Here is a 27,363-nt window from a genome sequence, read left to right as displayed (position 1 = left end):
CCATGAAATTCATGCTCCCTTTTTTCACCCAATTAGCCTACAAACCCCAAACATATGAGGTGCGAAGGGAACTAAAGCACCCAGAAAATCTCATTCATTTCTTGGGGAGAGAGTACAAAATCCTTCAATCTGTCCTGGGTCTTTGGTGCTGTAATAGCATTGTGCTAAGTGTTATGCCAACCATGAAGCCCTTTAATTATACAGCATGGTAGAAGCCCATTCCAGCCATTGAATCCTCAACCACCCAATTAACTAGCAACCCCATGTGTTTTGAAGTGTGGTAGGAAACTGGAGCACTCAGTTTTGGATAGGTGCTTGCAGGTGGAAGCATGTAAAATTGTAAAATGTATTAAGGTTAGGTTCTTGTGTGCAGAAGAAGTTACAATTTTGGTTTAACTAAGGCCTGAACTTGAAGCCATAATACCTGTCAAGTTTGGCGGTGGCATATGTGAAGTTGGTCTCAAATCAGAGGTGACTTTTGGCAAAAACATGTCTGTTCCTCATGTTCAGTACACGAAAGATATGACTCCATCATTATTTATCCCATTATCCATTAATACCAGTCCTACTACTCTCTTGGGTGAAGCTCACAACACCCTGCCTTGAATTTAGCAGGCATCCAAGGGGAGCCCAATATTTGCCTTCCAGTAGCTATTGGTGATGATTATTAAGCTATATTATTAAAGCTACATTTAACTGAAGCTTGCCAGTTGAAATCACTTAAGCTCTCTGTTGTGATTAATGATCCACAGAAACAGTTTGCATCAAAATATTGCTGTGTTGAATCGGCCTGTGGCCTTATATTTAATCTTTGGAATTTGGCTTTATTTTTTTAAATGTTGATCATATCTTAGCTGTTTTAAATATAATCAAATATTTGATAGAATTCATTCCTTAATATTCATGCTGAATACAACCTTTTCAGAATTTTCATTTTCTTCCTGACCTTTACAATTTATAGCTTTATGGAAAACTGATATGAGAAGTCTTGAGAAAGAAACTTTGTAATTTGTTCACCAATTTCTCTTCTCCTCTTGGTATTTCCTACAGCAAGGTTCAATGTTGGTACCCAAGATAAAATACTGTGACAGAATATTTAGGAATATTTTTTAGGAGATAAATTGGAAAAGATAGAGTAGGTTACATATACACACTTTAAAACAGACCTTATTTGAAAATACTGAAGAATTCATATTATGAGTGACTTTACAGAAACTGTGGAAATAAATGGACTATAGTCTTTAAAGCAGCAAGCAGAAGACATGATGCCTATTGGTAGCTCTTTGCAGAGTTTTTGGAGTGATTACAGAAAGGTCACTAATGGGTTCTTGTTTACCTAAAAACAACAGATGAACCAGAAGACTGACTTCTATGGTTTGCTGGAGAAGATCAGGTGTGTGTGTGTGTGTGTGTGTGTGTGTGTGTGTGTGTGTGTGTGTGTGTGTGTGTGTGTGTGTGTGTGTGTGTGTGTGTGTGTGTGTGTGAGAGAGAGAGTCACATGGGCTTTCTGGCAGTTTGAGAGTCAGAGTGTCTCAGAGGGAGAGGGAGACTGAACAGTGTCAGCCAGGAGAAGTTTGTTGGAACTGAAACAGAAGCTCCAGAGTGGAGGACGGCCTTCTCTTGTGTGTCATGCAAGAGGAGAAAATGAGCTGTGTAGTGTTTCTCTTGGAATAAGGGAAACTAAAAAGAACTCTGTGATAACCTGAAAGAAAGAGGTTATTATCTGGAGAACCCTGATGGGGCAAGTTTCATTGAGGTGACTAATGGTGGTAGCTCAGTGGTGGAAATCCCGGAACTATACATCTCTCTCTACAAAACCTACAAGAACCTTCCTGAGCAGTAACCATTAACCTTTCAAGTACCAAAGCCTAGTGAACTTCATGCATGTTAAATTCTGTGCACAGTATAAGAATTGCCTGCAACCAGAGAACTTGGAAGAATGAGAAGTGAGATTGGACTGTGAACCAAAGAACTTTCTTAAATTTAAACACACATTACATACACATGCGCTTTGAATTAGAAGGGGGTTAAGTTGGGTTAAGTAAGTTAAAATTAGAGAAGTTAAAGTTTGATTCTATTTTCATGTTTAAAAATAATTAAAAACAACTTTTGTTTAAGTAACCATTTGTCATGGTGAATATCTATTTCTGCTGGGTTTTGGGGTCCTTTGGGCTCGTAACAATACACAAACAACAAGATAGCCATCCTAATCAGAAGACTATCTTATCTAAAAGTTTCCATTCTCCCTGTTTCTGTTATTATGATTTTTGAATGGCGTAAGACTGTATGTCTTTTGTTATGGGTGACTTCAACTTCCCTAATATTGACTGGCATCTCATGACTGCAAGAGGGATGGTTGGGGCTGAATTTGTCAGGTGTGTTCAGCAAGGACTCCTGACACAGAACGTGGACTGGCTGGCAAAAGAAGAGATCATACTGGACCTGGTTCTGGGTAATGCACCTGGGGTCAGGTGGCAGACCTCTTGGTGGGGGAGCATTTTGGAGAGAGTCACCACAACTCCCTGAGCTTCACATAGCTATTGAAAAGGATAAAAACAGACAAAATGGGAAAGAGCTTTACTGGGGAAGGGCTAATTATGAAAGATGAGGCAGAACTAGCAAGAGTAAATTGGAAACACATGTTCAAAGATGAAAGCACAGAAGTAATGCAGAGGAATATTAGGGACCACTTGTGCTGGGTTCAGCATAGGTTTGTCCCACTGAGATAAGGAAATGATATTAGGAAAAGGGAACCGTGGCTGATGAAACAGGTGAGGCAACTAGTCAAGAGGAAGAAGGAAGTGTATGTTAGATTGAGGAAGCAGGAAACAAGAAGGGCTCATGAGAAATCTATGCCAGGAAGGAACTTAAGACTTAGGAGAGCTTGAAGGGGGCATGAGAAGGCCTTGGAATGTAGGATTAAGGAGAACCCCAAGGCATTCTATGCATATGTGAAGAACAGAAGGATGATGAGAATTAATGTGGACCTGCTGAAGTAAAAAGGAGGCCTTTAAATGGAGGAGGTTGGGGAGGTCATAAATCAATACTTTTCATCAGTATTCACAAAAAGAATCAGGATGAGGTCAATATAGAATAGGCCTGTGTGCTGGACAATGTGGAGATTAAGGAACAGGAAGTGTTGGATCTTCTTAAAAACATCAAGATTGCTAAGTTTCCAGAGCCAGATGTGATATAGCTTAAGTTGCGGTGGGTGTGAAATGAGAGATAGCTGGGGCAATAGTCATGATCTTTGAATTCTCTTTGGCCACGGGGGAGGTTCCCGGAGGATTGGAGAATGGCAAATGTGGCCCCCTTGTTTAAAAAGGTAATTATAGACCACTGAGTGTGCAAACTATTGGAGAGGGTTTTTAAAGATAGGATCTTTGAACATTTGGAAAAGTACAGTCTACTCAAGGATTCACCATGGCTTTGTGAAGGGAAGGTCATGCCTCACAAGCCTAATTGATATTTTTGAGGTGATAATAAAAGAAATGATGAGGGTAGAGTGGTATATGTGGTCTACATAGAATTTAGCAAGGTCCCCATTCATCCAGAAAGTCATGAGGCATGGGATCAGTGGAACCTTGGCTGTGTGGAAAAAAAATTGGTTTAAGAGCAGAAAGTAGTAGTGGAAGGAAAGTATTCTGCCTGGAGATGAATGCCTAGTGGAGTGCCGCAGAGATCTGTTCTGGGACCCCTATTCTTTGTGATTTTTATAAATGATCTGGATGAAGAGGTGGAAGGATGTGTCAGTAAGTTTGCGGATGACATGAAGGTTGTCGAAGGATACAAGAGGATATAGATAGGATTCAGATTTGGGCAGAAAATAGCAGATGGATTTCAATCTGGATAAGTTTGAGATAATGCCAACCAGAAGGCTGAGTACAGGATTAATGGTCAGTTACTTAAAAGTGTGAATGAATAGAGTGACCTTGAGTTGCAAATCTATACGTCCCTTAAGTTTGCTGCACAGGTTGATAGGATAGTTAAGAAGGCCTATGGGATGCTGGGCTTCATTAATAGAGGGATTGATTTCAGGAGTAGAGAGTTCAAGTAGAAACTCTACAAATCTCACTTAGAGTATTGTGTTCAGTTCTGGTTACTTCATTATAGGAAGGATGTAGAGGCTATGGAGAAGGTACAGAGGAGATTTACCAGGATGTTGCCTGGATTAGAAAACAAGTCTTATGAGGCAAGGTTAGTAGAACTGGGACTTCTCTCTTTGAAGCATAGAAGGATGAGAGAAGACTTGATAGAGGTCTACAAGATTATGAGAGGTATAGATAGGGTGGACAGCCAGCACCTGTTTCCTGGGGCATGAATAGCAAACACCAGAAGACATATGTAGACAAGTGCAAGGTGTTGCATTTCAGTAAAAATAACCAGAATAGGACATATGCAGTTAAGGGGAGGGCATTGAGACACACAGAGGAACAGAGGGATCTGGGGGTTATGGTACAGAGTTCACTGAAGGTGGATTCCCATTTAGACAGGGTGGTTAAGAAGGCATATGGTATGCTGGCCTTCATAAATCATAGTATAGAGTATAGGAGGTGGGAAGTGATGCTGCGGCTGTTTAAGACATTGGTGAGGCCTGGTTTGGAGTACTGTGCTCAGTTCTCATCTTCAAATTATAGAAAGGATATAGATAAGGTGGAGAGGGTGCAAAGAAGGTTTACAAGGATGTTGCCTGGCTTACAGCATCTGGATTATTGGGAAAGATTAAGGAGACTGGGACTTTATTCATTGGAACGTAGATGACTGAGAGGGGACTTGATAGAAGTATTTAAAATTATGAAAGGAATAGATAGACTAGACATAAACAGACTCTGTCCCCTGAGGGGAGGGGAGGTTGGAACAAGAGGGAATGAGTTAAGGGTAAGGGGGGCAAAACTTTAGGAGAAATATTAGAGGATGCTTTTTCACTCAGTGAGTGGTGGCAGAATGGAATGATCTTCCAAATGAGATAGTTGCAGCAGGGTCCCTTTGTCATTTAAGAGAAGGTTGGATGTGTATATGGAGGTGAGGGGGTTGGAGGGTTATGGGCAGAGAGCAGGAGGGTTGAGCTAGTGGAGTTGTTCTAGTGAACTGGTGCGGACTCAAAGGGCCAACATGGCCTGTTTCCAAGCCGTAAAAGGTTACATGGCTATATGTACAAAGTGAAGGGAGGGAAGTATAGGGGAGACATCAGGGGTAAGTATTTTTATGCAAAGAGTTATGGGTGCCTGGAATGCCTTGATAGGGATGGTGATGGAGGTTGAACTTTACGGACATTTAAGATTCACTTAGACAGACACATGGATGAAAGAAAAATAGAGGGTTGTGGGGTAGGGGAGGATTAGTACTATTTTTAAGGAATATATGTGTTGGCACAACGTCGAAGGCCAAAGGGCCTGTCCTGAGCTGTAGTGTTCTATATTCTACCCCATTACCAAAAGAGCACACATTTGTTTTATTGAGTTTAAATGACAGTAAACATTCATTTTATGATAAAATTCATCAGGTCTATTTATTCATGAAAATAACCTTATTTTTTCTTATCTTTTCTCAGACTGACATCCGGAAACCAATCCTTCGAATAGCCCCAGTACCACTTTACAATTCCTTTTATGATGTGTATAGATTTATCAACATTTTGAATGAATCACTTAATGTTGTATCACACCAACTCAAGGATAGAATGTAGGATGCATTGTACAATATTCCATTTTGCAAGGAGTAGCAAGCACACTGCTGTAAAAAGGTTATTTGTCTGAATGCTTTGTTCTGGTCATTCAATTTTTGGCACCAATAAACTAGAAGTAAGAAACATATTTTAAAAATTGTGAAATGAGTGTTTCAAATTAACAATTTATAAATTGAGAACCGTTGCAAATGTCATGGTACAAGTCTCATGATAGCAATTATAATTTAACAGCCATATTGACAACACATCAGTCATTGATCTATTAGTTCTGATGAAGCAAATACAGAGCTTTAACTCAAAGGCATCTAATTTAGTCCACTTCATTTGACTTCTGAAGTACCAAATATTGTAGAAAGAAGGGCCAGTCAAAAGGTAATTGACTATTGACTTCAGCGCTCTCATTATCTATTTGCCAAGCACAAAGGAAGGAATAATTGATTCCAAATTTCATTTGGAATTCAGTGAGTTGTACAGCACAAAAATGTGCCAATTGGTCCACCATGTCATTGTAATTCTTTTTGTCTATTGATATCATTTGTTCATATCTTTCCATGCTTGCCTAAATAGGTGCCCATAGTATTATCATAGCGCTTTTTGATATTTGGTTCTGTCATTTCATCTGACAGTGAGTTTCAGGGATCTCACTGTGTAAAAATATTAGTATCTCACATTCCCTTCAAAACTCTTTTCTCTCTCATATGGCTTCTTGTTTTTGATATCCCTAGCATGGCAAAAATAATTTTGGCCCTATCTATGACTATAATAATGTTCTGAACCCCTAATCTTTCACTCCTAAGAAAAATGATGCAGCTTATCACATTTTCTTCCATAACTAAAGTTTTCTCCATCAGGCAATATCCTAATGAAACTCCTCTGCCCTCTCTCCAGTGTAATAACATCCTATTATTTGCAGACCATGGCTGTGCCCAATAATATTTCAAGGGGCATCTAACCAGTGCTTTCTGAAGTTTCAAAATAATGTCCAATCTTTAAAATTCTGTGTTTCAAACAATGAAGTCAAGCATGCTATATGTCCTCTTTATCACTCAAATAACCAAGTACTTTCAGGGAAATATTGCTTTTCATCCTTATTTGAACATGATGGCATGATCTCTTGTCAAATCTCTGTTTAAAAACTCCCACTTGCATTTATTTTACCTTCAAGCACCTGTTCCCAATTTACTTTTGCGAAGTCTTCTCTTTGGCGAATGAAGTCAGCCTACCCCAGGGTAAGACTTAACTTAAGTATCAAACTTAATATTTTCTAGTACTACCTAAGAACTTACAGAATTATAATTACCAATTCCAAAGCATTCTGTATCAATACTTCAATCACCTGCCTAGTTTCATTTCTCAAAATGATCTAAAAATGTTATTGTGAAAGATAAACTAGTATTTTAGCAGCCATGGTTTGAGTATGAGACTTGCATAAAATTGATCATTTGTTTCATACAAAATAAGCAAGAAGAAAATCACCTTTTTATGCCTTCACTTTTTTTGTTATCCATAATTCCCATTCGCAAAGCAGAATAAAAAAAAAGTTTCAATTAAGGAATTAAATGTTAAAATAAATCACCATGGATAAAAAGAGAAGCACAAGTTAAAATGCTCATCTTTTCATTTACTTGTTCAGCATTTTACTTTTAATACATTGAAGTTTAACTGTTCTAAAGGGTCAAAGCAGCAGAGCAGCTCTAATGGTTTGCTTTAACAAATTGTCAAATATTCTATTAGAATCTATAAATCTGTGTATTGATCTTAATCCAAATCCTATAATGATTGATTATATGCTACTAATTATTCTTTTCAAACTCCGTACGCTCAAATTATAGGATAAGAATGAAGGCTTTAAGTTCTAATCACTACATTTATACTTTGTCTTTCATTGTGTTGGTCAACATAAGGCATATAAATTTGAATCACTTGTATTTAATCCACAAAATAAATGTCCCCTGTGCATTTTTGGTTCAAATGCTAACTAATGCAGTTGGAATCAGAAGTACCATATATGGATCGGAACCAGGATAACACCCACTTGTAAGCATGAAACGTTCCTTTAAGAGGTTTACTTAACAATGCCCGAATTCCTAAGGCTGCTCATTACTTTCTGGTTCCATTCTGGACAGTTTGCCTTATTACCAGTAATTACTGGCAGGATAGCAGAACTGGGAAGGGCAGCAACACTGGGGAGATGTCAAGTTGGAATGACTTACTTCTCCTAATTATAGACCAAAGTAATCGAGGATATTAATTTAGCATTTATGTAACAACTTCCAGTGGAGAATCTAAGATTCCAGGTTCTAAGTTATTTTTTAAAAAGCAGCTGTGAAAGTCAATTCAAATCTTGCCAACTATGTTCTGCCCTAAAATATTTAATTGGGATCCAAATGTGAATTTGGCACATTGTTAATGTATTTCTACATTGGTGTTATGGATAAACACCAGCTTCAGTTAGATTTTATGAATCCTAGTTACGTCCTGCCCTTCACAGATTGGATGATTCACCCTGACATTGGTTCAGTTTGATCCTGTGGTCTGTAGTTTCATGTCCCAATGGGTTGAATTTGGTTCTGTAAGCAAAAGGCTTGACAGATTAGTGAATATTTCTGTTCTAAAGTTGTGTGATCTTAAGAGCAACAGTACAGAAGTTCTTTTCTTTTTAAAATATTTTTATTGAGATTAACATATAAATCCTACACACATCTTTTCTTTGGCTTGGCTTCGCGGACGAAGATTTATGGAGGGGGTAAAAAGTCCACGTCAGCTGCAGGCTCGTTTGTGGCTGACCAGTCCGATGCGGGACAGGCAGACACGATTGCAGCGGTTGCAAGGGAAAATTGGTTGGTTGGGGTTGGGTGTTGGGTTTTTCCTCCTTTGCCTTTTGTCAGTGAGGTGGGCTCTGCGGTCTTCTTCAAAGGAGGCTGCTGCCCGCCAAACTGTGAGGCGCCAAGATGCACGGTTTGAGGCGTTATCAGCCCACTGGCGGTGGTCAATGTGGCAGGCACCAAGAGATTTCTTTAGGCAGTCCTTGTACCTTTTCTTTGGTGCACCTCTGTCACGGTGGCCAGTGGAGAGCTCGCCATATAATACGATCTTGGGAAGGCGATGGTCCTCCATTCTGGAGACGTGACCCATCCAGCGCAGCTGGATCTTCAGCAGCGTGGACTCGATGCTGTCGACCTCTGCCATCTCGAGTACCTCGACGTTAGGGGTGTGAGCGCTCCAATGGATGTTGAGGATGGAGCGGAGACAACGCTGGTGGAAGCGTTCTAGGAGCCGTAGGTGGTGCCGGTAGAGGACCCATGATTCGGAGCCGAACAGGAGTGTGGGTATGACAACGGCTCTGTATACGCTTATCTTTGTGAGGTTTTTCAGTTGGTTGTTTTTCCAGACTCTTTTGTGTAGTCTTCCAAAGGCGCTATTTGCCTTGGCGAGTCTGTTGTCTATCTCATTGTCGATCCTTGCATCTGATGAAATGGTGCAGCCGAGATAGGTAAACTGGTTGACCGTTTTGAGTTTTGTGTGCCCGATGGAGATGTGGGGGGGCTGGTAGTCATGGTGGGGAGCTGGCTGATGGAGGACCTCAGTTTTCTTCAGGCTGACTTCCAGGCCAAACATTTTGGCAGTTTCCGCAAAGCAGGACGTCAAGCGCTGAAGAGCTGGCTCTGAATGGGCAACTAAAGCGGCATCATCTGCAAAGAGTAGTTCACGGACAAGTTTCTCTTGTGTCTTGGTGTGAGCTTGCAGGCGCCTCAGATTGAAGAGACTGCCATCCGTGCGGTACCGGATGTAAACAGCGTCTTCATTGTTGGGGTCTTTCATGGCTTGGTTCAGCATCATGCTGAAGAAGATTGAAAAGAGGGTTGGTGCGAGAACACAGCCTTGCTTCACGCCATTGTTAATGGAGAAGGGTTCAGAGAGCTCATTGCTGTATCTGACCCGACCTTGTTGGTTTTCGTGCAGTTGGATAATCATGTTGAGGAACTTTGGGGGACATCCGATGCGCTCTAGTATTTGCCAAAGCCCTTTCCTGCTCACGGTGTCGAAGGCTTTGGTGAGGTCAACAAAGGTGATGTAGAGTCCTTTGTTTTGTTCTCTGCACTTTTCTTGGAGCTGTCTGAGGGCAAAGACCATGTCAGTGGTTCCTCTGTTTGCGCGAAAGCCGCACTGTGATTCTGGGAGAATATTCTCTTTAATAAAACAAATAGGTCATAGGGATAAACTACATTAGACTATCCCTTGTTCTAAACAAAGGGTAAGTTCTGCTTAATTTATTGAAATGATCTATGACAACCATATTTAAACCCATATTTAACAAGTTAAACAAGAAAAGTGAAAAATAAACCTAAAACTCAATCTAATCTATCCCTTCCCTCTAATCAAAAGATGTAGAAAAGGATGTAAAGATGTGGATCAAATAGTGACCTTCAGACACTAGTCAGAGAATCTCTAGGGCATCTGAACTTTTTAAGTCTTCCAATAAAATGATAGTATTCTAAGAATGGGCCCCACATCTTGTTAAATTGTAACTTTCTATCTTTAATGTTGTATCTAATTTTCTCCAAACATAAATAGGATATTACATCATGTAACCACTGTGTATGAGTAGTTGAAGAGTCATCTTTCCATTTTATTAAAATTGCTCATCTGGCTATCAACATGATAAAAGCTAAAACATTCTCCTGGGTTGCAGACAGAAGTTATCCGGTTCTCGAGAGAAAAAAACAATTAAAGGCCATGGTTCTAGTTTGATGTTAAAAATCTTTGATAAAATTTGGAAAAAAAATTTCCGCAAATCTTCCTGAATTGGGACACTCCCAAAACATATGAAACAGTGAAGCTTCAAAAATTTTACACTTCTCACACAGTGGACCAACATCTGCATAAAAATGAGATAATTTGAGTTTGGACAAATGTATTCTATGTACAACCTTAAAATGAAATAAACAATGCCTTGCACAAAATGAGAAATTATTAATCAAGCTAAAAGTAGAGTACAGGTACTTCATGACTTGCAACCTATGCAAGTTGTGTCTATCCACACATACAACAGATTTAAAAAATATATATAAAAAATAAAAGAATTACACAGTTTATTTTGTACTTGACAAACTATAACAGAGATACAGCACATCTAAGAGCCAAAATGTGCATACTTACTCCTGGGATCCATAGGTTGGGCATGACCATCTTGATTCCTGTGTATATGAGCAAGTTTTCAGTTGGCACATGCATGATAGTTTCATGTATTGGAGTTTGATTGGTGCAGGCATGAGAGTTAAGGGCGCAAATTCAAAATCAGCAGGGTCCTTAACTCTCACGCTTGTCCCAACTGAACTCCAATATGAGAACCCACTGCACATGCACCAAACAAAGACTCGCGCATGTGCACAGGAATCAAGATGGCCATGCCCAGCCTACATACTCTAGGACACCATCTCGAAAGGTAAGCATAGTCCAGAATGTGGAAAGATTCGCCAAGGTTGATCAACAAATTCAGCAGCTTTAGGTTGTTATCATCAAATCTATGATGAAAAAAAAAATTAAAGTTTGCTTTAAGACTTTGGCACTCCACATGCATGGGCAAAATTCCGACTTGGGTCATTTCGAGATCTAACCGATCATTCAATTCCAATTATGGTCTTAAGTCGGGGAGTACTTGTACCAATCTTCATCTGAAAATGTTATATTCAAATCACATTTCCAATCAATCTTAATACCAGCCAGTGAAGCCAATCTTAAATCCAGTAGATCGTTATAAATACTTGATATTAATCCAGCATGATGACCTGTAAGTTAAAAAAAATAAATCAGGGGATATTTGTATTTGAGATTCGAGCAAAATCAGAAAGCTTGGACTAAACAAAATGACTAACTTGAAAATACCTAAAAATGTATATTAGAAAGATTAAATTAAGATGACAATTGTTCAAAAGAGGCAAAGTTATCTCCAACAAAAAGATCTTTATAACTTTTAATACCTAATCTATACCATTCCCTATAACCTGTGTCTAATACAGACGGATGAAAAAGATGGTTATCTGTAATGGGACTAGCAAGAGAGAAAACTGTTATAACCATTTTTTTTCTAAATTGTGCCAATATTCTCAACCTATTTCTCATTATTGGATTGTGTGTCAATTTAAAAAAAAGAAAAGGGTTAAAAAAATTTAATTGCCAAAATTGATTTTTTTTAGAAAACTTGAGTTCCATTTTAACCCAAGAAGGGTGATTCACTAATTTATCAAAATGTAATAATAAAAGTAGATTGCATATATTAATCGCCCAATAGAAAAATCTAAAATTTGGAGTGATAATCCCCCATTCCTTTCAGTCTTTTGAAGATGGGCTTTATTTATACATTAATGTTTTTTTTTCCTGCCATATGTATGAAGAAAAAAACAAATCCAATGAGTTAAAGAAGGATTTAGGAATTAGTAAAGCTTGAAAAAGGTAAAAAAATTTAGGTAAAATATTCATTTTAATTGAATTGATACATCCAATCATTATAATAGATAATGGTGACCATCCCGATAATAGTACTTTAATTTGATTAAGTAATACCAAAAAATCCTTTCAATATTTTTTATGATGTTTTGTAATCCTAATTTCCAAACATTGGAATTGGTCTTTCACTATTTTAAGCAGGAAATTAGGATAACTTGAAAAAGATCCTTTTAGAGATAATAGTTCACCATTGTGCAAATTTAATTTAATATCTGGAAAACTGGCTAATATGAGCAAGCAAAGTTAATATATTTGGTATAGAAACTTCATGTTTTGAAATAAAGAGAAACAGATTATCTGCGCAATGAAATACTTTATGATCAACTCCATCTAGTTATTCCTTTAAAGTCTTTACACTGTCGAAGAACAACAGCTAGAGATTCTAGTACTATATCAAAAAGCGAAGGACTTAAAGGCCATCCTTGCCGCATTCTCCTATAAAGCCTAAACATTTTCAATTGTTGTAAATGAGAAAAAAAATTGATGCCAAAGGACATGAATATAGTAATTTAATCCATTTAATGAAATCTGGTCCAAAATTAATTTTTTTGAAAATAGCAAATATTCCCATGCCACCCCATCAAATGCTTTCTCAGCATCTAATGAAAGAACACACTCCATCATTGGAGAAATAAAGATATTCAATAACTGGTGTACATTATAATAAGAATATTGATATTTAATAAACCAGTTTGGACAGAATTGATAATTTTCTAATCTATCCACTAGAACTTTAAATAATATCTTCATATCTACATTAAGTGATAAAATAGGTCTATCAGATCCACATTCTGATTATTCTTTCCCTTTTTTCAGCACAACAAATATACTAGAGAAATTCTTGGGAAAGGCAGCACATGCTCAGACATGTTGTAAGCACTACTTCTGTAAAAGGTAATGCCAGGACTATTGGAACAATACCACTGTCACATCATGACTGCAGATGGGCACTGTATTCTTGTAAGAATTTTAAATCTGGAACAGCTGCTACTATTTGACACTATTAAATCATTCCCCTTAGAACACCTCAAACTAACCATAACATACATTAATCCCAGATGTGATCTTACAGTCTTTCCCTCTGAACTGTTCTACATTCTCAATAAAATTCAAAACAATTTATCAGGCGTAATGTGAGAGACGCTACCATCAGGGGATAATTATTTTTTGCAGCAAATGTTGATAAACTCTGGGCAGAGTGCCATTAATAGTTAGGGAGTTATTCCTGGAATTTATATTCTTTAGGTCCACATGGCACAACTATATTCAGAGATCAGCAGGCCATTAAAATAGAAAATACCGCTCCTGAAACATCATCATAACTTTTAGAAGCTCCTGTATTTCAAAATCAATGCTTCAGAAGTTGATGATTTGCCAGAAATTATTGTTTTGAAGCACCCTTTAAATAGCTGTTTGCTATTCATAACTAATAGCACATTGTTAGTAATCAAATCTAGATAAGTTGAATTTCTAGTGCTTGTTAACTCCTTGATTTTTGAACACGTTGCCATGTTCTGTTAGTTTATGTTGTAATTCCAACTTGACTGGACAAAATGATCTTGTCATGGAATTTTAGTAGAAATTTTGTTTTAAAATTATTTTTATAAGAAACATGTGATTTACAGTCTCCTCAACTTGAAGATTTCTTGTCAGATTTAAGATGATACGGGGTAGAAGAAAAAGCAGGTAAAACAATCAACATTGTATTTTCCTTCGAAAATTAACTGGACTACAATCCACATTAATATTGTAGCTAACTTCATAGTACAAATTAAATGTATGAATAAAGCATATATTTAAAATATGAATAATACAGTCATATTATTTCTGTAAAAATGCTCTGTTGATCCTATATATAACAGCAAGCACAGATGTTCTGTAGGCTTTCTATGACTATTACCTAGTTTTAGAATAATTTTACTTTGTCTGACCAGGTTATCAAAGTATTGTGTTTTCAATGAAAAAATAAAGAAATTACAATTATAACTACTGCTGAAATAATTTTATATACAGAAATTATCTTTGTCTGATTTATTGTGACAAAGCAAGCATGCAATTCTTGTTTTAGAATCTTGGAACCTTAAAGCATGGAACAATCCTTTCAGCCCCATTTATCCATGCCAACCGAGTTGACATTCTGGGCTCATCCCGTTTGTTTGCATTTGGTTTGTATTCTTCCACATCCTTCCTCTCAGAGGCAGAACCAGTGGGCTGAGAAATAGCTTCTTCCCATGGGCAGTGAGACTGCTGAACAATTCATGAACTGTTCATACATACCATCCGTGACTCAATTATTTGTTTAACAATAATATTTATTTATTTTATTGTTTGTATATAAGTACTGTGCATATGTGTCATTTTATTGGGATGTGTGTTATGCCTGTACATGTCTTTGCAGTGTGTTGCACCAAGGACCAGAGAATGCTGTTTTGTCAGGTTGGACTTGTATCACCTTAAATCTTTGCCCTCTAGTTCCAGACTTATCTACCCTGGGGAAAGATTGTACTCATTTATCCATTCACCTCATAATTTTATAAACTAATATAAGGGTTTCCCTAAACCTCCTCCACTCAGGGAATAAAGATGTAGCATATCTAACCTTTCCCTATATTTCAGGCCCTCCAGTCTTGGCAGAATCTGGTGAATATCCTCCGCACCCTTTCCAACTTATTAATATCCTTCCTATAGCAGGATGATCGGTCACACAAAACTATGCAGACTTACTTTAATCAGTCTCTGTCTACGCAAATGCTGGTATAACCTGTCCCTCAGAAGCCCCTCTGCAACTTGCCCTCTACTGCCACCAGACTTAGTGAACTGCAGTTCTCTGTTCTTGCTGCCCATTTTAAAAATGGACAAATGTTGTCCTCCGGTCTTTCAGAACTTCACCGAAGCCCAAGGATTATATAAATATCCCTGTGAGGCCCTCTGCAGTTTTTTACCAACCTTCCCATAATATAGGACAAAGCAGTTGTTCATATCTGAAGTTCAGCAGCAAAAAGCGTAGCAAACAACTCAATCCTCCAAAGATAGGCTCGAGATTTCAAATTTCTGCAGGGTGACCAAGCTCAGTGCAAAAATAAAGGAACCTAGAAAAAAGAAATAAGCAATTGCCCATGAAAAGTTAAAAACTACTCAAGTGAACACACAACAGGAGCTGTGTGGTAGTGGAGATAAGAAAAGGCATCTTATGGAAACACATGGCATTGTCACAGCACTAAAAGAGTCAAGCCTCCTCCCAAGGAGGAGTTATTGAAAGGAACTGGAGGGAAGATTGAGGTTTAATTACTGTTTGTAAGTTAAAATGAAGTAAGATCTTTCACATTTATCTGTCATCTTACGGGTATATAGATGACAATTAATAGATGAATCCACCTTTTAAATATGGGATATCAGGGAAACCTTCAGTGTCCCTGATAACAATACATGCGATATCCATCTGCAGAGCCTAACTGATTGCACTTCTCTCATTCCCTCTAAAATGTCATTGCTTCCATTTCAGATTTATTGTCAGATTATATAAGACATGACATCATAAACAAACCTGAGATTCTTTTTCCTGTGGGCAAGGCAGAATTACTACTTATTGGTAGTGCAAAAAAAACTGCACACAACAAACACGTGCAAACAAATAAAGAAATGTAAACACAGAGGGAAAACAAATCAATAAAGTGCAATAATAAGAGTCCTTAAATGAGTTGCTGATTGAGTTTGTTGGTGAGGAGTCTGATAGTGGAGGGGTAGCAGTTGTTATTGAACATGATGGTAGTATCTGTTGTGTGTTCTCGGCTTAGAAATACACTCACACACTGAGACATTGTGGTTATTAATTCTTTATTGTAAATCTAAAATGGTTCCTCGCAGCACATAATATATATGTGTTATGACACCTGTGTAGGCACCTGTGTGTATCCACAACGTTCTTTCCCCCCACAAAATAAATATCATTTAACTGGCACATAGCAGTAAGCATACTAAACTACAGTAACTAAGGAGTACACAAATTCTAATTGAGTTAATTAACATCTCACATAACAAAGTTACTATAAAATGCCAAGTCACCACATAGTCCCTCAGACATTCTGCAGGATGTCTTTCCCTTTTTGATTTTCTTGATGAGGCAGGACCTTTACAAAGATTTTATAATATCTCAGGACTCGAGGCCTTTTCAGGAAAGGGAAATATCTCTTCAGCCAGTTCTAGGGATGGTGAGCCCTGTCTTTGGTGAGCACCAGTTTGTTTTTGGTCTGCACTTTCCTGAAGAGCCAACATCAAGGTGCCGCATCCTTTGAAATTACTTCCAGAATGCCGTTGAAGGAATGTGCTCAGCATGGACAATCTTGGAGATCAACCGCATGGAGCAGACAATGGATCATCTACCTCCCTCATCTAGTCAATGTGACACTTCCATATTTTAGTTCCCACCAGTATAGAATATGAACAAGGACTTAGCTTTTTAATAATCACACCTCTTATCCATGTCTCTTTATTGTCCCAGTAATCCTGTACCAGTACATGCTCTCCTTCTTCCAGGGATCTGGTTGGCTTACTCGGAGACGTAGATTGTTTGATACAAAAGCTGATGTTTGGGGTGCAATGTAGAAATCCAGGTCCTCAAGTCATGTCCAAACATAAATTCCGCCAGCATGCATTTTTTTTGTGGAGTGTGGTGTGCTCCTATACGCCTAAAGGTAATCCACTATTTTGTGATTCCAGGATATGTTATTAGTTTTCATCGCTTTTTAAAAAAATGTTTTTACAAAACATTCAGCTTCTCCATCTGTGCTTGGGTGGTAGGGTGCCGACAAGATATGTCATATATTGTTATTATGTAGGAACACTTTAAAAGCCACTGAATCCAGTTATGGTTCATTATGGGAGATGATTTCCATAGGTAATCTATAGGACGCCAACGTATTTCACAGTCTTTCAATTGTCTGGTCTGTCGTTGTGCAATACTTCTGGCATTTAGAGTGTGTATCGACTACAATAAGCAAATTTTCACCCCTAAATGGACCAGCGAAATCCATGTGAATCCTGTGACACGGTCTTGATGGCCATTTCCATTGGTTAGCTTCAGCTTGAGGGGTTTTGGGCAGCATCTCTTGAAAAATGTCACACTTTCTCACTGTCTGTCCAATATCGATGTCTATTGACGTGCATTTGGACCATCCCTGGGTGACTGTTGTGGACCTCCGCTAATATAGCAGTTTCCCATTTCTTGGGAATGATTGTCCCCGCAATAAACAGCTTCCTTTGGTTGATATTTCATTGTGTCGTGTATAATAATGTTTCAGTTTTGGAGACATAACGTCGTCCTTGGGCCACCTATTTAATGTAAAATATAGGACCTTCGACAGTGTAGCTTCTTTCCGTATTTCTTTGCTGATGGTTGTTGCTGTAATTGTTAAGTGATTAAGTTGTTCTTGATTAATAGCTGTACCTTCTGCCATCCAGTTAATGACTTCTTCTTCCTGTTCAGTTTCAGGCAGAGGCAAGGATGATAATACATCAGCATAGCCGTTTTGTTTTGCTTGTTTATGTTTTCAGTCGTAATTGTATACAGCGAGCTCCATTGCCCACCTTTGAATTCTTGTTACAGCTGGTACCAGAATGCATTTTTTGGGGGACCTAAAATTAAACTTAGTGTCTGTTATTAAGGTGAATTTCCTACCACACAAGCATTGGTGGAATCGCTTGATACCAAATATTATAGCAAGTCCTTATCTTTCCAGTTGGGCATAATTATGTTCACAAGCCATCAAAGAGCAGGAGGTGTAAGCCACAGGTTGTTCTCCTTTCTCTGAGAATTCTGATTACACTGTACCTAAACCGACTGGCCAAGCATCAACCAAGAGAGTCACTTCTTTCTTTGTTGTCGTAATGGACGAGAACATTATTTGCTGAGATCAGCAGTTGTTTTTTTTTTCAAATGATTAAATGTGTTACCCATTTCTTTATTCCAGCACCATTTCTGATCTTTTCTTAACAATTGGTTCAGTGATTTCCACAGCATTGATATGTTTGAAATATGCTCCCAATAACGGTTAAAGAAACCCAAGAATTGTAATAGTCTGCACTGTCAAAATAGTAAGATACACACTGAACCATAGAGCACACAAACACATGTATTAAGTTAAATTAGCGGGAATGATTGATATTGATGTCAGGTAGACCATGTCACCCTTGTCAATATCAAATCTCATTCAAAGATCACACCGGAACAGCGTTGTATTCATATTATTTTTGACATATTTCTGACAAGTTGATAAGCATATCTGAATTTGTTTTAAGAAAAATATGACACTTCCTTGCTAACACCAAATATTGTGTCCTTTCTTAAGAAATGTAAATGATTGACATCAATTTGCCATTCACATGTACAGTCAATATCTTACAAACAGATGAACTGTTATTATGAGCTACCATTTTAGTAAAATGAGATTATAACTGGAAGGGATAGCATAGACAGGAGAGACTGAATGGTCACAGTTAACATTTATCATTTCACACAAGTCCCAGCCCAGTGATGAACTGAGGGAAGGCTGGTCACAGTCTGTTCCAGAATTTGATATATTTGCACAAAGACATTGTGATTTTGCAGGGAAAACTATTCTGGTTGCTGAAGAGAAAACAGCTATTGAAAATCAGCTTTAAAAAAAACAGCTCTTGTGGTCAGCCATTTTTGTGGAATTCAGAGCAAATCATGCTCTGTGAATGACTGGGCCATTTCAGTGGATTGATCTGTACCAGGATGGTCTTTTGGGAATCAAAGTGCTTAATTTTAAGTGTGACCAGCAGTGAAGGTACTCGGAGGGACTGGTGCCAGGGTCTTGGAAGCTTCGAGGAGGCCGCCCAATTCGAGTCTTGTCTACGAAAGGACCAGCTCATCTTTAGAGGCAGCACAAGAAGAATTCATGAGTCTGTAGCAGTGACGACTGCAGTCTTCCCATCAGTTCATCATTAATTCTGGGCATCAAATTCCAAAGGCCTGCACTTCATCACTGAATTTGAAAGACTGAACTTTTAAGTTGCTTTCTGGATTTTGACACACACACACACACAGGGGATAAATTTAGTGTAAAGGAGAGTTTAAAAGTTAAGACTAGAGTTTAAGAGTTAGAAATAAAATTAGTCTCTTAAAATTAAAGACTGTCTGGTTCATGCCTACTGCCACTCGTTACACATGGTTCATAACACTGTCTGGGAGGTTTTATCTTTAATACACTTTGACATCCATGTCTAATGTATATGAGTTTCAAGATTTAATTAACATATGAATAAGCGGTCTTAGGAATTAATTGAGTACTTTAAGACTCACGAAGGAATGGGAACTTTGGCTCAGGTTCAAAGAGAAAGACATAGTTATCAGTGTTTGATACAGATATGAAGTTTATGCCTTCTGTAGAAATCTTGACAGATTGCTATCAGTCAGCCATTAATTAAATGGGAACAGGTTCTGTTAGCTCTCTCTAACCCATTAATGCTCCTATAAAATTGTTGAACAATTCATTTAGGAAGTGGCTTTGAATAGTTAATTTGGTAGGACTGTTTGTTCTTATTATGCAAAGTTTGTACCTTGCTTGAAAGCCTGGATTAATGCAGGGAATTTGTATTAATAAACTTAATAATTGTTGCATCTGGATGGCTCAAAAATAGAATCTTTTACATTCCTTCTTTCTATCTTTAGATGATAACTACTAAAAGATCTGTGGAGAATACCTGGACAGCATAAAAAACAGTAAATCTACAAGAGTAGCTCGGAGCATATTAAAGGATTTTCATGGATAGATGTAATAGGCATTTTGCACCAATTTTTCATGTCTGGTATCTCTTTTTGAATATGGTTCGCCCATTTAGTGACGTTGTCGGAGCTATTCGTTCAGCAACCTTGACCTATAATTTTACAGGTCTCCCCACGACCAGCAAGAACAAAGTCAGGGTCCATTCGGTTCTGGATCGCCACAGAACAGATGTTAACTGTCTCCGCTGACAGTTGAGACACTGCCTTCCCAAATGCTTTGAGCCCCTTAGCCATTTCATTAACCGATAGCCCCATCGTTGAGTCGGCATTTCAGCTCTGTAGATGCCTTGTACCATCAAAGGGGAACCGAATCATAAAGATCTGCTCCATCTTAGAGATACCTCTCTTCATTCTGAACCCAGTTACCTCTGGCCAATCAGGGTACTGTACTGGTGTAGCTTCTGTACATGATATGTAGAGGGAACCACATATCCCAATTAACAGGACCTCATCCAATTAGTAGTCAGCTGTGAATATGTCTTAAGTCAAGAATACAATACATTTCATTGTATACAGTAAAAGTTTTACATCAACCTTCTTCCAGCTTTGGTATGGCTACATAAACTAGGTACCATTTAATAAAGTTTATATCCTTACTTTAATTTGTCTGTGATCTGTTGAGTCTCAAAAATCCCTTCTATCATTTCCTGTAGTGGGGGCTGGGTCTTGAGGGGATACCTCCCGTTGAGTTGGTTAGAATATCGGAATAGATTTAATAGCTCTAAACATTCATCTTATCAATATACAAGTAAGAGAAATTTTAAAAGGTATCATACAGTTACCCAAATTTCCTCTTTTCAATCACAACTCTGGCATTTAGTTCAAATGTCAAGGTGACAAAAAGGCATAACATTAAAGTTATCATGTCGTAGGTGGGTCCCTTTTTTTTTTCCTCTCTATAATGAAAGACTTTATGTTTTAGGTGGGTGTGTCAGCCCATGAGGCTGACCTTCAAGCTTTACTGCAGTCAGTGTTGTTAAAGGCACCTGGAATGGCCCTCTCCACCGAGTTCCCAATTTCTTTTGATCCCCATTCTTTACACAGACATAATTTTCAGGTTCGATGTTAAGAGGTTCACCCCTTTGATTCTTTTGGATCACCCTCCTTTAGGTGGGCTTGATGTACCTGTGAATGCACCACTTTGAAAGTGTTAGTTAGATTACTCAAGTATTGGCTCATGTCATTGCCTAATGATAATAAACCCATCCCTTTTAGTGATGTGGGCTTTTCTCCCCAAGGTGTCTGTATTGGCTGACTGTGGTCCATCTCTTCAGCAGATAGCCCCAACTTAACCTGTGATGTCACCCGCATTTTAAACAATACTAAAGGTCGCACATTTTAGCCAATCTTAGCCCAGTCCCCTCAGTCAATTTCACCCATTTCGTTTTTAACGTTTAATTTGGACATTCCACTACTCCAGCAGCCTGTGTTGGATGGGAGTAGTGAAAATACTGCAGGATCCTCAATTCCTTATACAATTCTTCATTTATCTCGGCTACAAAGTGAGGACCATTATCTGAACTCAGTGCCTCAGGCAGTCCAGAGCAGGGAATTATTTCCCTTAACAAAATTTAAAGAATATTCAAAGCAGTAAAACAAAATCTTAACTAACAGTCAAAGCAGTATTGTCTTAACAAGTACCATCTTAACAATCAAAGCTGTACTGTTGGTGGTTGGGTCAGCCTTAATCCATCGACTAAAATATTTACTCTCATCAAACAATATTTTCAGCAAAGAACTCGTGCTAATTCAGTAAAATCTGATTATAAACAAGAAAAATGACTAATTATAAATATAAAAATGGCCTCCTGGCAAGAAGTACATCCCTGGTGGCATGGTGTCCCTTTACTGACATTGTGCTATTGGCATGAAGCATTTCTTTGTTGTGCTATTATTTCTGTCTGCTTCACTAAAATTTTGATCCCATTATGCTACAGTGAGATATTTTACAGTAATATATTTATCATTCCTTCCTTGCCAATGTGGGTATCATTGTACACATAATTAAGTAACAAAGATATCAAGTACTGTACACATGTTTGGCCAGCCGGCATAATCTATAACTGAGTATTGGGATGGGGCACAATCCTTCTATTCACATTGTTGTTTCTCAGTGGTAGAGGCATCCCTCTACTGTAAATGCACTGCTCACATTTCTGGTAAATCTGGTCTGTCAACTAACCATAAAGCAGCTTGTTTATTCCCCCTATCCCAAAGAATCAGTTGTGGGTGTCCAGTGAACAACAAATCTCTCTCTGAAAATTGACAAGAACCTTCCTGAGTGGTAACCGTTTACCTTTCAAGCACCAAAGCCTGGTGAAATTTATAAATGTTAAATTCTGTGCACAGTATAAGAATTGCCTGCAACCAGTAAACTTGGATGAATGAAAATTGAGATTGGATTTTGAATCAAAGAACTTTTCAAAACTTACGCACACATTACATACACGTGCACTTAGAATTAGAAGTGGGTTGTTAGGTTGGTTACATTAATAGCGATAAGGTAAAGTTTCATCCCGTTTTCATGTTTAAAGATAATTGAAAGCAACACTTGTTTCAGTAACCATTTGTCTTGGTGAATATCTAATGCTGCTGGGTTTTGGGGTCCTCTGGGCTCATAACAATGGAATTTTTAATTGATCAAATGACATCAATCTATCATTTTCATAACAATCTCCTAATTCAAAAATTCCTTTATTATTCTAAATGTTCAAAACAATCTTTTGAAACAAATTAATGATGTTTTAACAACAAAAGATTTCCATCAATTTTTAATTTTATTTTATTACAAATATTAATAAAATTCTCCCATAATGGAACATCTCTATCAGTAGTTATTAACCTTGGTTCCCATTAATTAAAAAAAAATTCTTCAGGTACAGTTTCTCCAATCCTATTTAATTCAATCTCCACCCATGATGGTGTAACCTTCCGAAATAAAGAAACAAGAATTGTTAACTGTACTACTTTACAATAGATCTTAAAATTAGGATGCTGTAATCCTCCTAATTCTTATTTCCATGTTAATTTTTCTAATTATTTTTTTTTTAATTTTTCCTTTCCTACTTCATTATAATTTTTTTACATCAATTGTATATTACGCCTCACAAATTGAAAGGACGGAAATCAAATATATCGGATGACTATTTTACATGGAGAAGACATAGGATCTTCTATCCATTCTAGATGGTTTTGTTCAAAGATTAAACCTTTTTGAATTTCCATTACTAATTTTTTTATGATGAGATAAGGGATGTTGTTTTTCCATTAAATCATGAATTATTATTGATGGTAGATTTTGAAAATATAACTGCTAAATGATTTTTATCAGATTTTCAATTGAAATTTGTTAAATTAGTTTTGGTAATAGCATGGAAATGTATTGCTGTTACTTGGAAATCAGATGTTTCATTAACATTAGGAAAATGCCATACAGAGATTCAAAGTTCTATTCCATTAGAAAAAAAAATTACATACAATTTGAGGGGTAAATACTTTGCATTTTTACAGATTCTGAGCCCATATGCTCAAACAATGGAATTACAATTTTAAATAGTTCATTTGAGTCCTCCAGACTGGTGAAGTCTTCCCTTAAAATTAGTAATTTTTTTTAGAAACTTTTTTTTTCAAGGGTCTTTGAGCATCTTCTGAAGCAATCCAATTCAATGTATAACTACTTCATTATATGTATCTTAGGCATTAGTTTTTTAGTCGGGCACTAAGGGTTAGAGTGGGGTGAAGGGATTAAATCAGGATTATATGGGTTAGTTTTAATTTTTTTATTTTCTCTTTATATATATATATGTAAAAATCAAAATGTATTTGTAAGTTCTATATTAGTGTTTTATGATTTTATTAATTGTCATAATTGTCATGTGTTAATTTTAAATAAAATATTCAAATAAAATTATACATTTTCTGATATAATTCTTGAAAAAAGTGAAAATTCTTATTAGTATTTCACCTCACATTCTAATATTGAGATATACATTGTGATTATCTGACTATACCAATCACTTCTAGTTATATAAAAAAAACAAAAATAAGAACAATAGAAAAATAAAAAAATCTCATACTAATCTATCCCCTCCCAATAAACATGGTCACCAGCAAATAAATTGCAAAGAATCAAGTATCAGCTCTTGGACATCGGATAGAAAACACCCTCCCCCCAGAGCACCCATGCCTAAGTAATCAAATTATGATAATCATCCATGAATGGGCTCCATATCTTGTCAAATTATATCTAATTTTCTCCAAACTCAAGCAAGATATTACATCCTGTAACTATTGAATATAAGCTGGTGCTATGCATCTTTCTATCTTTTCAAATTTCCAAATCTGGCCATTAATGAAGTAAGAGATACTATTTTTTTTAAATTGAATTCAAGGAAATTCTCTCTTCTAGAAAAACCAACCAAAGCAAAGAATGTGAATCTACTCTATTTGATGGGTACGGTGCTCTGTGGACGGCCTCGATACCAGCCATATCCATTCGGACTTCTTCACTTGTTAATTGTGAAACCCAAATACATTACTGAGGATACCATAAATACAAACCTTTTCCAAGTTTGATAGATGCTCTGCTTTGTCTCAACCAATAATAATGATGTCGTCGAGGTAGCATCCAACATTTATTGCATGTAATAATTTGTCCATAACCACTTGATACATTGCAGGAGCTGCTGATATTCCATATGGCATTCCAGTATAAGTGAACAATCCCAAGTGAGTATTAATTACTACATACTTTTTTGATGCCTCATCTAATTCAGTTTGCTGATACACCTGTGATAAATCCAGTTTCATGAACCTTTTTCCCCCATTCAGGGCTTGAAACAATTCCTCCTGCCTGGGCAGGGCACGTTCAGGTATTTGCAGAGCTTGATTAATAGTGACTTTGTAATCACCACAAATTCGAATGCCCCCATTGTGTTGTAGGGCTGACATCGTGGGAGCTGCTCAAACAATATATTGAAGTATTTCAATGATTCATTAATTTTCCAATCTGTTAATTTAAAGTTTAAGTTAAAATCTCTTTTTTTTTTCTCTTTTATTGCAAAAGGTACTGTGTCCTTGGCTTTCTGTGGAATTCATTGCCACAGAGGGCAGTAGAGGCAGGTTCATTAAATATATTTAAGAGGGAATTAGATCTATTTCTTCAGTATAAGGGTATTAAAGGTTACAGAGAGAAGGCAGGGACGGGGTACTGAACTTTAAGATCAGCCATGATCTCATTGAATGGCGGAGCAGGCTCGAAGGTTCGAATGACCTACTCCTGCTCCTATCTTCTATGTTTTCTATGTTTATAGAACTTGGGTACAACACTTGGTTTCAATTGTAACTTCATCTGAGCTCCTTGGATTTTCCCCAGGTCTTTTCTGAAAATTGTTTCATACTTCTTAAGCACTTGCTCCAGCTTCGATTTGGGTTCACCCTCCATATGCACCTTCATTATTAACCCAATTTTCATCCAATCTAGTTGAATGTGTGGCAACCAGTTTCTTCCAAACATTGCAGGTCCCTTTGTGTTAACGATGTAGAGGGGTAATCCTTTCAATGTCTGTCCCTTATATTAAGAATCTACTTTACATTTCCCAGGCACCTTGTCTTTCTCCCCTGTATCAGTTTTCAATACCATGTTGGACTGTTTCATGGTAAGATGGGGTAATAGTCGTATTTTCTAATTTATTGGCATTGAAGTCACAGATGCTCCTAAAGCAGTTCCATCTGAAGTATGTTGCTGATTTTAACCTGGATATAAATTTCTGATTTCTTATCCATTACACTGCAAATATACATTAATTCCATTGCCTTGTCTTCCTTGGAGTCATTAGGTTCACTGCTAGGGAATTCCATCCTTCTCCCTCACATTTTTCACTTTGGATGACTGTTTTTTTTTTGTATTTGGGCTTCTGATTTTTTATCATTTCTTCCACTTTCTTTTTTTCTTAGACATTTGGCTCTGATGTGTCCCTTCTTGTCATATAGATGACAAGTAGCTTTTTTGAAATAACAATTAACTGGATTGTGGGGTTTTTTTTCCGCAGCGGAAGCATTATTGTCAGTTTAATTTCCCACTAACTGCAATTCTCCTTGTATGATATCCATGTTTCGTCTGGCCATTTTGAAACTTAATGCAGTATCATACACAGACTTAATGTCTAATTCTTTCTTACTCAGCAATCGTTGCTGGGCATTGTGGACATTCAAACCCATGACTAACCAGTCCCTTAATGCTTTGTTCAAGAATTCTCCAAAATCACAACTTGACGACAGTCTATGCAATTCATGTAAAATATTCACTTCGGATTTTGCTGCTTTTTGCTTTCTGGAATAAAATTTGGTACCTTTCTGCTTGTTTAGGTGATAGATGTTCTCCGACCACAGCACACAAATCTTCATAAGATCTAATACTCAGTCTCACGGGTGCCAAAAGAGATCTCATCAGTTTATATGTTTGCTTAGAAACAGAGCTTGTTCTCTTCTGAAAGCCCATGTATCTGTTACATTATATGGGCCACACAGAACATATCAAATCTCTCCTCATAATCATACCAGCCTTCTGATCCCTTGTATTCTCCAAAATGACCTTCTGCCATTTTGAACCTTTTCTTTGTTCTCTATGCATCAGCCTGTATGGCCCACTGTGGTTTTCTTCTTGTGTTGTACCTTCAAATCTTCTCTCCAACATTTGGAGTATAGAAGTTCATTTTTATCCTCGTCACCAATCTGTTGTGTATTTGCGGCTTAGAAATACATTTACACATGGAGACGTTGTGTCTTATTCATTCTTTATTGTGAATCTAAAATGGTTTCCTGCAGCACAATATATATGTGTTATGACATCATATGCAGGCGCCTGTGTATATCCACAATATCATCGAGAACCTAACGTGTCCTGAGTGATATGAATCCTTGCTGATTGGTGCTGCTTTTTGATGGCAATATTCCCTGTAGAAGTTCTCAGTGACGGGGTGGGGGGGGGGTTTGCCTGTGATATACTGTATTGCATCCACTACCATTTGCAGGACTTTATGGTCACTGGTATTGTTTCCCCATACCAGACCATGATGCAGTCAATCAGCACACTTTCCATCTGATTTCTGTAGAAATTTGCTAGGGTTTCTAATGTCATACCAAAACTCCGCAAATTCTAAAGGAAGTTCAGGTGCTGATATTCTTTCTTCACAATGCCATTAGTGTATTGGATCTAGGAAATTACCTCCAAGGTAGTGACTCCCAAGAACTTAAATTTGCTTACCCTCTCCACCTCGAATGCCCCAATGTTCACTGGATTGTGCATCTCTGGTTTTCCCTTCCTGAAGTTAACAATCAGCTCCTTGGTTCTGGTGACATTGAGTGT

At 37.5% G+C, this 27,363-nt stretch overlaps 1 protein-coding gene across 1 annotated transcript in view; it reads left to right on the top strand.

The window, feature by feature from the left end:
- The window catches only part of kynu (kynureninase), a 207,536-nt gene extending 201,723 nt beyond the window's left edge, over positions 1-5,813 (top strand). Inside the window, exon 16 of the mRNA XM_069935085.1 lies at positions 5,552-5,813. Within this exon, the coding sequence (XP_069791186.1) occupies positions 5,552-5,686 (135 nt within the window). The 3' untranslated portion in view covers positions 5,687-5,813. The remainder of the gene's footprint in view (positions 1-5,551) is intronic.
- Positions 5,814-27,363: the final 21,550 nt, after the last annotated feature.

This window comes from Narcine bancroftii, chromosome 4 (genome assembly GCF_036971445.1).
Source record: "Narcine bancroftii isolate sNarBan1 chromosome 4, sNarBan1.hap1, whole genome shotgun sequence".
In the NCBI taxonomy this organism is placed as follows: domain Eukaryota; kingdom Metazoa; phylum Chordata; class Chondrichthyes; order Torpediniformes; family Narcinidae; genus Narcine; species Narcine bancroftii.
Note: the sequence above shows the minus strand (reverse complement) of the source record. Positions and strands in the feature narration are given on the sequence as shown.